Source organism: Callithrix jacchus, chromosome 12 (assembly GCF_049354715.1).
Source record: "Callithrix jacchus isolate 240 chromosome 12, calJac240_pri, whole genome shotgun sequence".
Lineage (NCBI taxonomy): Eukaryota > Metazoa > Chordata > Mammalia > Primates > Cebidae > Callithrix > Callithrix jacchus.
In genome coordinates, this window is record NC_133513.1 from 3603890 (window position 1) to 3618427 (window position 14538).

The window sequence follows — 14538 nt, forward strand, 5'->3', positions numbered from 1 at the left end:
GCCGGGAGCCACTTCCGGTTCTCGCGGTCACGTGACCGCCAGCCCACGTGACCTCGCGGCCCCTGCAGCGCGATGGCGGCGGGGCTGGCGCCCGTCTTGCTGCTCCTCGGGCTCTCTGCGCGTGGTGAGTGGCCGGGCCGCCCGCATCCCCAGGCCCCGCGCGCGCTCCGCACCCCGGCCTCCCCGCTCACTGTCTCGTTCCCCGTAGGGCCCGCGCCAGGAGGCGCCGCGAAGATGAAGGTGGTGGAGGAGCCCAACACGTTCGGGTGAGCAGCCTCGCTGGCGGGCGGTTCCCTGTGGGCGGCGGGCGGCCTGGGCCGGTTCCCCGCTGACCTCGCCGCCTCCCGTAGGGTGAACAACCCGTTCTTGCCCCAGGCCAGTCGCCTCCAGGCCAAGAGGGATCCTTCCCCCGTGTCTGGTGAGTGAGGGGCGCTGTCCGCGGGCGTGGGGTGGCCGCGGGGAGCAGGGGGCCGTCCTCGGTGCCTACCGCGGTGGATGGGTCAGCGCTCGGAGCCTGCGCGAGGGACTGGGGAAAGCTCTCTAGTTGGCAAGTAAAGCGATACAAAAGGAGAATGCATGAGGGATCCTGAGAGTTACGGCCTGGAGTCTCAAGCATTGGTTCGTCAGCCCTCAAAAATTAATGTTGAAGTGGGAGAGAATCTACCAGACGTTCTTGTACCGAATTAAGTTGTTTCCAAGCCGGGTGCAGTGGCTCGCCCCTGTAATCCCAGCGCTTTGGGAGGCCGAGGCGGGCGGATCACAAGGTCGGGAGTTCGAGAGCAGCCTGGCCCATACAGCGAAACTCCGTTTCCACTAAAAATACAAAAAAAAAAAAAAAAAAAAAAAAAAAAAAAAAAAACTCAGCTGGGCGTAGTAGTGGGCGCCTGTAGTCCTAACTGTTTGGCACGCCGAGGCAGGAGAATGACTTGAGCCTGGGAGGGAGACGTTGCAGTGAGCCGAGATTGCAACACGCCACTGCACTCCAGCCTGGGTAACGGAGTGAGACTCGTCTCAAACAAACAAACAGCTCTCCCGGGGACGCTGTGTGCAGGCACTCAGAATGGTCCAGCGTTTGACATACCGGCGTAGGCTTTCCTACAATACGGTCTCTAACGAAACTAGGCTGTCCCGGACCCCTGGTAATAGAATTGTTTACCTTTATACCAAGCAGGTTGGGAAAGCACGAAAATCTGCATGTGGCGTGTGCCCAGGCAGGCTTCGAGGGGTTCGTGCTGTGAGACCTAAAGTTCTTATGAGAGTGTCCAAAACAAAGAAACATGCCAGCCCGGCCTGTGGTGGTTCCACGTGCGCTGAATGTGTTCGTGACGGGATCGAGCCTGTTTCCTGATCGAGGAGCAGAAACTCGTTGTGAAAGTGTTGAAGCCGTAGGCACAGAGTCAGAAAGCTGAATTAAAAGGGAAACTCTGAGTAATAAAAATGAAAAGACGGGCCGGGCGCGGTGGCTCAAGCCTGTAATCCCAGCACTTTGGGAGGCCGAGGTGGGTGGATCACGAGGTCGAGAGATCGAGACCATCCTGGTCAACATGGTGAAACCCCGTCTCAACTAAAAAAAAAAAAAAAATTAGCTGGGCATGGTGGCGCGTGCCTGTAATCCCAGCTACTCAGGAGGCTGAGGCAGGAGAATCGCCTGAACCCAGGAGGCGGAGGTGGCGGTGAGCCGAGATGGCGCCATTGCACTCCAGCCTGGGTAACAAGAGAGGCACTCTGTCTCAAAAAAAAAAGTGAAACTTTTGACTAATAAAAATGAAAAGACTTAAAAAAAAAAAAGTTATCTTTAGACATAGTCCTTCCTTTCCAGGAGGTAATTGCTATTAACAGTCTGGTGACCTTGCAGGTGCGTTTCTGTGGTTTTACATGCTTACATATGCAACTGGAAAACGTGGTTTTTTTTGGTAATCTTTGTCTTTTTAAAAGGTCATACTGCGTATTTGGCTGATGTGTCCTTGTCACTCGCCGTATGTCTCGGGTCTCTTCATGGTGGTGATGTAGGTCTTCATTCATGGGTTCCCAGTAGGATATGGGATGGAACTGCATTTCCCGATGGGCAACTATCATATTGAGGTTTCCGTTTTTTTTGACATTAGGAATAGTGCTGTGGAGAACATGCCGTGTGGATGCCTCTGTTCACCCCCATGTGAGTGGTTCCCCAAGGCAGTGTTTCAGAAGTGAATTTGTTGGGTCACGGGTATAGGATGTCTTTGAATGAGGCCGTGCGCCATGGCTTATGCCTGTCATCCCAGCAGTTTGGGAGGCCCAGGCGGACAGATGACAAGGTTAGGAGTTCGAGACCAGCCTGGCCAATATGGTGAAACTGTGTCTCTACTGGAAATACAAAACTCTGCTGGGCATGGTGGTGGGTGCGTGTAGTCCCAGCTACTCAGGCGGCTGAGGCAGGAGAATCCCTTGAACCCGGGAGGCAGAGGTTACGGTGAGCCAAGATCACACCACTGCACTCCAGCCTGGGTGACAGAGTGAGACTCTGCCAAAGAAAAAAGAAGTCAAATGCTCAATGATGAAAAATGCCAGGTGGATATGTGAGGGAGAGTGGGGAGGGAGTGTATGTGTGTTATTGTTTTGGAAATTGCTTTTATTATTTTTTCCCTATTTTTCGTGACAGAGTTGCTCTGTCGCCAGGCCGTATTGCAGTGGTGTGACCTCAGCTCACTGGATCCTCCACCTCCTGGGCTCAAGCCGTTCTTCTGCCTCAGTCTCCCAAGTAGCTGGGACTACAGGCGGGCGCCACCACACCCAGCTAATTTTTTCTTTCTTTTTTGTATTTTTAGTAGAGGTGGGGTTTGATCATTTTGGCCAGGATGGTCTCAGTCTCTTGACCTTATGATCCGCTCACCTCAGCCTCCCCAAGTGCTGGGATTACAGGCGTGAGCCACCGTGCCCGGCCTTATTTTTATTTTTTTTAGTGATGGGGTCTTGCTCTCTCACTTGGGCTGCGGAGCAGTAGTGCACCCCTTGAACTTCTGTGCCGGAGCAGTCCACCCACCTCAGCTTCCTGAGTAGCTGGGACTACAGGTGCATACCACCATGCCCTGCAGATTTTAAGTGTTTTTGTAGAGAAGGAAGTCTCACTGTTGCCCTGGCTGGTCCCAAACTCCCAGCCTCAAGGGATCCTCGTGCCTTGGCTGGGGATGGCTTTTAAGTTGGGCAGTCAGGAAAAGACAGAAGGGACCCCTCAGCCAAAAGCTAAAAGAGAAAAGGGAGGCTGTGGCTGTTCGGGGAAAGGGATCCAGGACAGGGAGCGGCCACAGGTGATTGCCCTGCGGTAGTTAGAGATCAAGAGGTAAAGAGGATCAGATGATGCTGAACCTTATTTGTAGGTTTCACGGACTTTCACTCCAGACAAATCTTGTTAAGGTTTTGTTGTGTGGTTGGGCTCCCTTCCCTGCGGCTAAGAAGCCATGGGATGGTGGCATCCTCGGGGCCTGAAGTGCTGGAGTCGGAACACCATGTGTTCCAAGGACCTGGGAAGGAGGGCCGGCCACTAAGAGCAGTAGCCCACTGAACCCCTTCAGGAGGAGAGGGGCGCTCCTTGGGTAAGGGGACCACGACTTTTGGGAGGTGAAGGTCCTGGAAGGAAAACAGAATACGCTGGTCGTGGCAGTGCTTGCTTGTGGCCCCAGCTACTCGGGAGGCTGTGGTGTGAGGATCGCTTGAGCCCGGGAGTTCGAGACCAGCCTGGCCAACATGGTGGAAACCACCCCCACCCCCGACTAAAACAAAAAAAGTCAGCCAGGCATGGTGGTGAGCACTTGTACTCCCAGCTACTGGGGAGGCTGAGGAGCCCACCAGGTGGTACAGGTTGCAGTGAGCCGAGTTCACGCAGCTGCACTCGTCTGGGCGACAGAGCGGGACCTTGTCTGAAAATCCATGTACAAAAGCGTGCCTTTTGTGGCGTTCCCCAGTCCCACCCCCACATCAGGGCATCAGTTCACACGTGCATTTGCTTCACTGGGCCTCGTTACGGTTCTAATCTGGGAGTTCTCTCCCCACCTTTGGGTGTAAGTGGCACGTTTATTTCCCAGTCTTTTTGTTTTGTTGATGGTGTTTTTCTCCAGATCATGTTTTCGTGCACCTGCGGGGTCGGGCGTGTATATTCTAAGTGTTTTTCCTGTCTTGGACGTAGCACTCCTTCAGCATGAACGTGTGAAGGGATTGTGCCCAGTGGGTGGGAGAGTGTGGCCTGTGGAATGAGCTGAGCAGAAAGATCATCATGGGGAGAAACTCGTGGTCTAGGGCTGAGGATGTCCCAGCGGAAGAGCCTCTGCCACTTAAGAGGAAGCGGTGGGCTTGCCAGGGCTGATGCTGGTGGGGCGGGGCAGGGCTGGGCCGGGCCTCCATCAGGTGAGTCGGGAGCCACAGGAGGGGCAGAAGTTGGTAGGTCTGTGATTTGGAGTCGGTGTCCTGCTGTGGCATGGAGGGGGTGGGACGCGGGCAGTGTGATGGTCCTGCCAGAGCCCGGGATGCCGTCCAGGAGGGAGCTCCGGTGGTGGGAGGGAGCGGCCACCTGGCCGGGACCCCAGGGCTCTGGTAGGGTCCTGGGTCTGGGGAGGAGTGGAGTGGCCCCAGGATCGTGGCCAGAGAAGCTATGGAAAGTGGCTCTCCCATCAGGCTGAGAAGCACAGGGCCCAGCTGAGTTTTAAGAGGCAGGCTAGGTCTATGAGGCACTTCTGGGGCTTGGAGAGGGGTCATGGTGGGCACGAGACTCATCAGCGGTGGTGTGTGGACCCCAAGGGTGACGGTGAGGTCCCTGGTGAAGCTCTTGGTGGGGTGGGGTGTGCGGGTTGGGAAGTTGGCAGGGCACTGGGGTCAGGCCAGGGAGCAGAGTGGGAGGGAGGACCACCCTCAAGAAGGGCCTGTCACCCAGAGATGAGGCGTGGGGGTGTGGGAGCGTGCCTCCCTGCCTGCCTTGGTTTGACCAGGGCAGAGGGGCAGTAAGGAAGTCAGAGCCCAGCCAAGCTGATGGGGCCTTGAGGCGCTGTGGCCCTGGGCGCAGGGACAGCTGGTGGTATGGCCATCTGGGTGCACAGGAGTCGAGGGCGCCGAGTGTCCTGGTTGTTCAGGCTGTGAGCGCAGAGCCTGCAGGTGACGTGCAGGTGAATAAGGAGCAGAGGGGGAGCCCGTCGGCCGGGGTGGAGGCTCCAGCCTGGATCTGGCTGTGTCTGGCTCCAGAGGAGTATACAGTGGATTTTTGCGGGAGGGGCCCACTCCCGCCCCCCCCAGTCTCAGGAGGGCATGCTGCTGGGGCCTGAGGGCCGGGCGGAGGGGATGGGCTGTGGCCGGGGTTGTGGTGCAGGCCAGGAGCCAAGGACCTGGGGCACTGCTGCTCTTGGGGGCTTGTGGTTACTGCCCTCTGCAGGAGGGTGTACGCCGGCCAGCGGGAGCACCCTGAAGCTGTGGACAGCACCCAGGCAGAGGCCTCTTCCCAGCTGGGGAGCCGGGCCAGGCCCCGCCGCCCTCACGCCGTCCCGTTTGAGCAGTGCCCTGTTGAGTACAGAGCTGAGCCCAGAGCCCACGGCCCTCCAGGGGTATCTCCCAGCAGCGTCTTCCAGGGGCAGGCCTAGGAACGTGAGTTCCTGACAGACACAGGCGCTTGACCCGCCATCCTCCCGGTGGGACTGTGAGTGGCAGATGGGCAAGGGGTGCGTCAGGGTTTCTGGGCCGGCTCCAAAGGCTCCTGTGTGCCTCATGGGCAGGAGCCTGGGTCCAGACTGGACAAGGCCAAGCCCAGTCATTGCAAGCTGCAGGTCAGCAGGCACGCCAGGGCTGGGCCGGAGGTTCTGGCCCTCAGGCTGGGAGACGGCGGCGAGCCCGGTAGTAGGGTCACCCAGACGGCAGTTGATGAGGAAGGACCAGGACCTTCCTATACCCACAGCCGTCATCCCCCGAGCAGGGCAGCCTGGCCATCTTGGTCTCCCTCTGTCCGGGAAGAGGATAGCCCAGGGATGACTCGAATGTCGGGGAACAGAAGTCCAGGCCGGTCCAGTACCCCGGGGGCCTCAGTGGCATTAGTGTCTGCCCTCTGCAGGGGAGGGCCGGACTGAGGGTGGCCCCAGGGTGGCATCTGGCTCCCAGCGCAGCCAGATTTCCAGGGACTGGTCATCCAGCACCTCGGGTGTGTTTCAGCTTTATTGTTCATAGAGTAAAACTGAATAGAGCTGAAAAACCGCCTCACTGAAGCATCAGCCACTAGACCGGCGCACCTGCTGCTTCAGCGCAGACGCTTTGGGGGCCAGCGGCCAGGTCGCCTCCCTGCTCCACGGCCCAAGCCCCAGAGCCAGTCTCGGAGGGCGGCATGTTAGAGGCGGTGCATCCAGCCAGGTCCCGACTCGTCAGCTGGAGGAACAGGGATTCTGGTTGAACAGGAAAGGCCCATGTCTTGCTGTGGCTGCAGTGGCCTTGATTTATACCTGCCGTCGCTCTCGCGCTACCTGTGCCTGGCCTCGCTGGGCGCACCAGAGGCTTCTCACACGTTCCGTCTTCCCCCAGGGCTGTGTGCGCTGCTGGCCTCAGCTCCATGGCTCTTGTGCTGCTTTTTAAATGTATATTTCCCCGAAAGAAAAATCACAGCATGGGGCCGGGCATGGTGGCTCGTCTGTAATCCCAGCACTTTGGGAGGCCAAGGCGGGTGGATCACGAGGTCAAGAGATCGAGACCATCCTGGTCAACATGGTGAAACCCCGTCTCTACTAAAAATAAAAAAAAAATAGCTGGGCACGGTGGCGCGTGCCTGTAATCCCAGCTACTCAGGAGGCTGAGGCAGGAGAATCGCCTGAACCCAGGAGGCGGAGGTTGCGGTGAGCCGAGATCGCGCCATTGCACTCCAGCCTGGGTAACAAGAGCGAAACTCCGTCTCAAAAAAAAAAAAAAAAAAAATTATAAAATGATTTCAGAGCATTTGGAAACTGAAGGAAATCAATTATTCTCTAAACCTGTAGCTCCCAGTTCTCTGAGGTAATGGCCTAAGTACTGCTCACAGTTTCACAGAAGGGAGCAGGAGGATGGTGTCCACACAGAGAAGGACATGCCCACGCCAGCCTTTCTGATGGACACCAGGCTCTCTCTCAAACCTGGCTTGATGGTTTCTGCCCCTACCGGTAGTGGAGACACATGGTACATTTAAGCATAAACACCATCTCCCCTAACACCCAGGGAATACTCTATCTTTTCTAACCTTGGTTTCAAGTCTTAGTGACACTGGACAATATCCGTTTTCTTTTCTCCTTATTGAATTATAGCACAGGGTTATAAAAAATAACAGTTGGCCGGGCGCAGTGGCTTACACATGTAATCCCAGCACTTTCGGAATCCAAGGCAGACAGATCACGAGGTCAGGGGTTCGAGACCAGCCTGACCCACATGGTGAAACCCAGTCTGTACTAAAACTACAAAACATTAGCTGAGCATGGTGGCGCGTGCCTGTAATCCCAGCTACTGGGGGCTGAGGCAGGAGAATTGCCTGAACCCAGGAGGCGGAGGTGGCGGTGAGCCGAGATGGCGCCATTGCACTCCAGCCTGGGTGACAAGAGCGAAACCCTGTCTCAAAAAAAAAAAAGTGAAACTTTTGAGTAATAAAAATGAAAAAACTTAAAAAAAAAAGTTATCTTTAGACATAGTCCTTCCTTTCCAGGACGTAATTGCTGTTAACAGTCTGGTGACCTTGCAGGTGCTTTTCTGCGTTTTACATGCTTACATACGCAACTGGAAAACGTGTCTTTTTTCTGTAATCTGTGTCTTTTTAAAAAGTCATACTGTGTGTTTGGCTGATGTGTCCTTGTCACTCACCGTATGTCTCGGGTCTCTTCATGGTGGTGATGTAGGTCTTCATTCATGGGTTCCCAGTAGGATATGGGATGGCACTGCATTTGCCGATGGGCAACTATCATATTGAGGTTTCCGTTTTTTTTTGACATTAGAAATAGTGCTGTGGAGAACATGCCGTGTGGATGCCTCTGTTCACCCCCATGTGAGTGGTTCCCCAAGGCAGATGTTTCAGAAGTGAATTTGTTGGGTCACGGGTATAGGATGCCTTTGAGTGAGGCCGTGCGCCGTGGCTTATGCCTGTCATCCCAGCAGTTTGGGAGGCCCAGGCGGACAGATGACAAGGTCAGGAGTTCGAGACCAGCCTGGCCAATATGGTGAAACTGTCTCTACTGAAAATACAAAACTCTGCTGGGCATGGTGGTGGGTGCGTGTAGTCCCAGCTACTCAGGCGGCTGAGGCAGGAGAATCCCTTGAACCCGGGAGGCAGAGGTTGCGGTGAGCCAAGATCACACCACTGCACTCCAGCCTGGGTGACAGAGTTAGACTCTGCCAAAGAAAAAAGAAGTCGAATGCTCAATGATGAAAAATGCCAGGTGGATATGTGAGGGAGAGTGGGGAGGGAGTGTATGTGTGTTATTGTTTTGGAAGTTGCTTTTATTATTTTTTCCCTATTTTTCGTGAGAGAGTCTTGCTCTGTCGCCAGGCCGTATTGCAGTGGTGTGACCTCAGCTCACTGGATCCTCCACCTCCTGGGCTCAAGCCGTTCTTCTGCCTCAGTCTCCCAAGTAGCTGGGACTACAGGCGGGCGCCACCACACCCAGCTAATTTTTTTTTTCTTTTTTGTATTTTTAGTAGAGGTGGGTTTGATCATTTTGGCCAGGATGGTCTCAGTTTCTTGACCTTATGATCCGCCCACCACACCCTCCCAAAGTGCTGGGATTACAGGTGTGAGCCACCGTGCCTGGCCTTATTTTTATTTTTTTTAGTGATGGGGTCTTGCTCTCTCACTTGGGCTGCAGAGCAGTAGTGCACCCCTTGAACTCCCGGGCTGGAGCAGTCCACCCACCTCAGCTTCCTGAGTAGCTGGGACTACAGGTGCATACCACCATGCCCTGCAGATTTTAAGTGTTTTTGTAGAGAAGGAAGTCTCACTGTTGCCCTGGCTGGTCCCAAACTCCCAGCCTCAAGGGATCCTCGTGCCTTGGCTGGGGATGGCTTTTAAGTTGGGCAGTCAGGAAAAGACAGAAGGGACCCCTCAGCCAAAAGCTAAAAGAGAAAAGGGAGGCTGTGGCTGTTCGGGGAAAGGGATCCAGGACAGGGAGCGGCCACAGGTGATTCCGCTGGGGTAGTTAGAGATCAAGAGGTAAAGAGGATCAGATGATGCTGAACCTTGCTTGTACGTTTCACGGACTTTCACTCCAGACAAATCTTGTTAAGGTTTTGTTGTGTGGTTGGGCTGCCTTCCCTGCGGCTAAGAAGCCATGGGATGGTGGCGTCCTCGGGGCCTGAAGTGCTGGAGTCAGAACACCATGTGTTCCAAGGAGCTGGGATGGAGGGCCGGCCACTAAGAGGGCAGTAACCCACCGAACCCCTTCAGGAGGAGAGGGGCGCTCCTTGGGTAAGGGGACCACGACTTTTGGGAGGTGAAGATCCTGGAAGGAAAACCGAATACGCTGGTCGTGGCAGTGCGTGCTTGTGGTCCCAGCTACTCGGGAGGCTGTGGTGTGAGGATGGCTTGAGCCCGGGAGTTCGAGACCAGCCTGGCCAACATGGTGGAAACCACTCCCATCCCCAACTAAAACAAAAAAAATCAGCCAGGCATGGTGGTGAGCACTTGTACTCCCAGCTACTCGGGAGGCTGAGGAGCCCACCAGGTGGTACAGGTTGCAGTGAGCCGAGTTCACGCAGCTGCACTCGTCTGGGCGACAGAGCGGGACCTTGTCTGAAAAACCATGTACAAAAGCGTGCCTTTTGTGGCGTTCCCCAGTCCCACCCCCACATCAGGGCATCAGGGTTCACACGTGCATTTGCTTCACTGGGCCTCGTTACGGTTCTAATCTGGGAGTTCTCTCCCCACCTTTGGGTGTAAGTGGCACGTTTATTTCCCAGTCTTTTTGTTTTGTTGATGGTGTTTTTCTCCAGATCATGTTTTCGTGCACCTGCGGGGTCGGGCGTGTATATTCTAAGTGTTTTTCCTGTCTTGGACGTAGCACTCCTTCAGCATGAACGTGTGAAGGGATTGTGCCCAGTGGGTGGGAGAGTGTGGCCTGTGGAATGAGCTGAGCAGAAAGATCATCATGGGGAGAAACTCGTGGTCTAGGGCTGAGGATTTCCCAGCAGAAGAGCCTCTGCCACGTAAGAGGAAGCGGTGGGCTTGCCAGAGCTGATGCTGATTGGGCGGGGCAGGGCTGGGCCGGGCCTCCATCAGGTGAGTCGGGAGCCACAGGAGGGAGGGGCAGAAGTTGGTAAATCTGTGATTTGGAGTCGGTGTCCTGCAGTGGCATGGAGGGGTTGGGGCGCGGGCAGTGTGATGGTCCTGCCAGAGTCCAGGACGCCGTCCACGAGGGAGCTCCGGTGGTGGGAGGGAGCGGCCACCTGGCCGGGACCCCAGGGCTCTGGCAGGGTCCTGGGTCTGGGGAGGAGCGGAGTGGCCCCAGGATCGTGGCCATAGAAGCTATGGAAAGTGGCTCTCCCATCAGGCTGAGAAGCCCAGGGCCCAGCTGAGTTTTGAGAGGGAGGCTGGGTCTATGAGGCACTTCTGGGGCTTGGAGAGGGGTCATGGTGGGCACGAGACTCATCAGTGGTGGTGTGTGAACCCCAAGGGTGACGGTGAGGTCCCTAGTGAAGCTCTTGGTGGGGTGGGGTGTGGGGGTTGTGGAAGTTGGCAGGGCACTGGGGTCAGGCCAGGGAGCAGAGTGGGAGGGAGGACCACCCTCAAGAAGGGCCTGTCACCCAGAGATGAGGCGTGGGGGTGTGGGAGCGTGCCTCCCTGCCTGCCTTGGTTTGACCAGGGCAGAGGGGCAGTAAGGAAGTCAGAGCCCAGCCAAGCTGATGGGGCCTTGAGGCGCTGTGGCCCTGGGCGCAGGGACAGCTGGTGGTATGGCCATGTGGGTGCGCAGGAGTCGAGGGCGCCGAGTGTCCTGGTTGTTCAGGCTGTGAGCGCAGAGCCTGCAGGTGACGTGCAGGTGAATAAGGAGCAGAGGGGGAGCCCGTCGGCAGGGGTGGAGGCTCCAGCCTGGATCTGGCTGTGTCTGGCTCGAGAGGAGTATACAGTGGATTCCTGTGGGAGGGGCCCACTCCCGCCCCCACCAGTCTCAGGAGGGCATGCTGCTGGGGCCTGAGGGCCAGGCGGAGGGGATGGGCTGTGGCCGGGGTTGTGGTGCAGGCCAGGAGCCAAGGACCTGGGGCACTGCTGCTCTTGGGGGCTTGTGGTTACTGCCCTCTGCAGGAGGGTGTACCCCGGCCAGCGGGAGCACCCTGAAGCTGTGGACAGCACCCAGGCAGAGGCCTCTTCCCAGCTGGGGAGCCGGGCCAGGCCCCGCCGCCCTCACGCCATCCTGTTTGAGCAGTGCCCTGTTGAGTACAGAGCTGAGCCCAGAGCCCACGGCCCTCCAGGGGTATCTCCCAGCAGCGTCTGCCAGGGGCAGGCCTGGGAACGTGAGTTCCTGACAGACACAGGCGCTTAACCCGCCATCCTCCCGGTGGGACTGTGAGTGGCAGATGGGCAAGGGGTGCGTCAGGGTTTCTGGGCCGGCTCCAAAGGCTGCTGTCGGCCTCATGGGCAGGAGCCTGGGTCCAGACTGGACAAGGCCAAGCCCAGGCATTGCAAGCTGCAGGTCAGCAGGCACGCCAGGGCTGAGCCGGAGGTTCAGGCCCTCAGGCTGGGAGACGGTGGCCAGCCCGGCAGTAGGCAGTTGATGAGGACAGACCAGGACCTTTCTATACCCACAGCCGTCATCCCCTGAGCAGGGCAGCCTGGCCATCTTGGTCTCCCTCTGTCCGGGAAGGGGACAGCCCAGGGATGACTCGAATGTCATGGAACAGAATTCCAGGCCGGTCCAGCACCCCGGGGGCCTCAGTGGCATTAGCGTCTGCCCTCTGCGGGGGAGGGCCGGACTGAGGGTGGCCCCAGGGTGGCATCTGGCTCCCAGCGCAGCCAGATTTCCAGGGACTGGTCATCCAGCACCTCGGGTGTGTTTCAACTTTATTGTTAATACAGTAAAACTGAATAGAGCTGAAAACCCGCCTCACTGAAGCATCAGCCACTAGACCGGCGCACCTGCTGCTTCAGCGCAGACGCTTTGGGGGCCAGGGGCCAGGGCGCCTCCCTGCTCCACGGCCCAAGCCCCAGAGCCAGTCTCGGAGGGCGGCATGTTAGAGGCGGTGCATCCAGCCAGGTCCCGACTCGTCAGCTGGAGGAACAGGGACTCTGGTTGAACAGGAAAGGCCCATGTCTTGCTGTGGCTGCAGTGGCCTTGATTTATACCTGCCGTCGCTCTCGCGCTACCTGTGGCTGGCCTCGCTGGGCGCACCAGAGGCTTCTCACACGTTCCCTCTTGCCCCAGGGCTGTGTGCGCTGCTGGCCTCAGCTCCATGGCTCTTGTGCTGCTTTTTAAATGTATATTCCCCGCCCCCCTTCCCGAAAGAAAAATCACAGCATGGGGCCGGGCATGGTGGCTCGTCTGTAATCCCAGCACTTTGGGAGGCCAAGGCGGGTGGATCACGAGGTCAAGAGATCGAGACCATCCTGGTCAACATGGTGAAACCCCGTCTCTACTAAAAATAAAAAAAAATTAGCTAGGCATGGTGGCGCGTGCCTGTAATCCCAGCTACTCAGGAGGCTGAGGCAGGAGAATTGCCTGAACCCAGGAGGCGGAGGTTGCGGTGAGCCGAGAATGCGCCATCGCACTCCAGCCTGGGTAACAAGAGCGAAACTCCGTCTCAAAAAAAAAAAAAAAAATTATAAAATGATTTCAGAGCATTTGGAAACTGAAGGAAATCAATTATTCTCTAAACCTGTAGCTCCCAGTTCTCTGAGGTAATGGCCTAAGTACTGCTCACAGTTTCACAGAAGGGAGCAGGAGGATGGTGTCCACACAGAGAAGGACATGCCCATGCCAGCCTTTCTGATGGACACCAGGCTCTCTCTCAAACCTGGCTTGATGGTTTCTGCCCCTACCGGTAGTGGAGACACATGGTACATTTAAGCATAAGCACCATCTCCCCTAACACCCAGGGAATACTCTATCTTTTCTAACCTTGGTTTCAAGTCTTAGTGACACTGGCCAATATCCATTTTCTTTTCTCCTTATTGAATTATAGCACAGGGTTATAAAAAATAACAGTTGGCCGGGCGCAGTGGCTTACACCTGTAATCCCAGCACTTTGGGAATCCAAGGCAGACAGATCACGAGGTCAGGGGTTCGAGACCAGCCTGACCCACATGGTGAAACCCCGTCTGTACTAAAACTACAAAACATTAGCTGAGCAGGGTGGCGCGTGCCTGTAATCCCAGCTACTGGGCGCTGAGGCAGGAGAATTGCCTGAACCCAGGAGGCGGAGGTGGCGGTGAGCCGAGATGGCGCCATTGCACTCCAACCTGGGTGACAAGAGCGAAACCCTGTCTCAAAAAAAAAAAGTGAAACTTTTGAGTAATAAAAATGAAAAGACTTAAAAAAAAAAGTTATCTCTAGACATAGTCCTTCCTTTCCAGGACGTAATTGCTGTTAACAGTCTGGTGACCTTGCAGGTGCGTTTCTGCGTTTTACATGCTCAAATACGCAACTGGAAAACGTGTCTTTTTTCTGTAATCTGTGTCTTTTTAAAAAGTCATACTGTGTGTTTGGCTGATGTGTCCTTGTCACTCACCGTATGTCTCGGGTCTCTTCATGGTGGTGATGTAGGTCTTCATTCATGGGTTCCCAGTAGGATATGGGATGGCACTGCATTTCCCGATGGGCAACTATCGTTTTGAGGTTTCCGTTTTTTTTGACATTAGAAATAGTGCTGTGGAGAACATGCCGTGTGGATGCCTCTGTTCACCCCCATGTGAGTGATTCCCCAAGGCAGTGTTTCAGAAGTGAATTTGTTGGGTCACGGGTATAGGAAGCCTTTCAATGAGGCCGTGCGCCGTGGCTTATGCCTGTCATCCCAGCAGTTTGGGAGGCCCAGGCGGACAGATGACAAGGTCAGGAGTTCGAGACCAGCCTGGCCAATATGGTGAAACTGTGTCCCTACTGGAAATACAAAACTCTGCTGGGCATGGTGGTGGGTGCGTGTAGTCCCAGCTACTCAGGCGGCTGAGGCAGGAGAATCCCTTGAACCCGGGAGGCAGAGGTTGCGGTGAGCCGAGATCACACCACTGCACTCGAGCCTGGGTGACAGAGTGAGACTCTGCCAAAGAAAAAAGAAGTCGAATACTCAATGATGAAAAATGCCAGGTGGATATGTGAGGGAGAGTGGGGAGGGAGTGTATGTGTGTTATTGTTTTGGAAATCGCTTTTATTATTTTTTCCCTATTTTTCGTGAGAGAGTCTTGCTCTGTCGCCAGGCCGTATTGCAGTGGTGTGACCTCAGCTCACTGGATCCTCCACCTCCTGGGCTCAAGCCGTTCTTCTGCCTCAGTCTCCCAAGTAGCTGGGACTACAGGCGGGCGCCACCACACCCAGCTAATTTTTTTTTTCTTTTTTGTATTTTTAGTAGAGGTGGGGTTTGATCATTTTGGCCAGGATGGTCTCAGTT

At 55.9% G+C, this 14538-nt stretch overlaps 1 protein-coding gene and 1 pseudogene across 6 annotated transcripts in view; both read left to right on the forward strand.

Annotated features, from left to right (window-relative positions):
• The first annotated feature begins 57 nt into the window (after nucleotides 1-57).
• Nucleotides 58-14538, forward strand: part of GNPTG (N-acetylglucosamine-1-phosphate transferase subunit gamma) — a 34610-nt gene continuing 20129 nt past the window's right edge. For all 6 annotated transcript variants that reach the window (XR_013524505.1, XR_004731621.3, XM_078344271.1 and 3 more), the window contains exons 1-3: nucleotides 58-124; nucleotides 209-266; nucleotides 351-418. Coding sequence is in view for 4 of the 6 variants with exons in the window: in XM_078344271.1 (XP_078200397.1) it covers nucleotides 73-124; nucleotides 209-266; nucleotides 351-418 (178 nt within the window). In the remaining 2 variants the exon portion in view is untranslated. The remainder of the gene's footprint in view (nucleotides 125-208; nucleotides 267-350; nucleotides 419-14538) is intronic.
• Nucleotides 1027-1559, forward strand: LOC144578549 (large ribosomal subunit protein eL34 pseudogene; annotated as a pseudogene).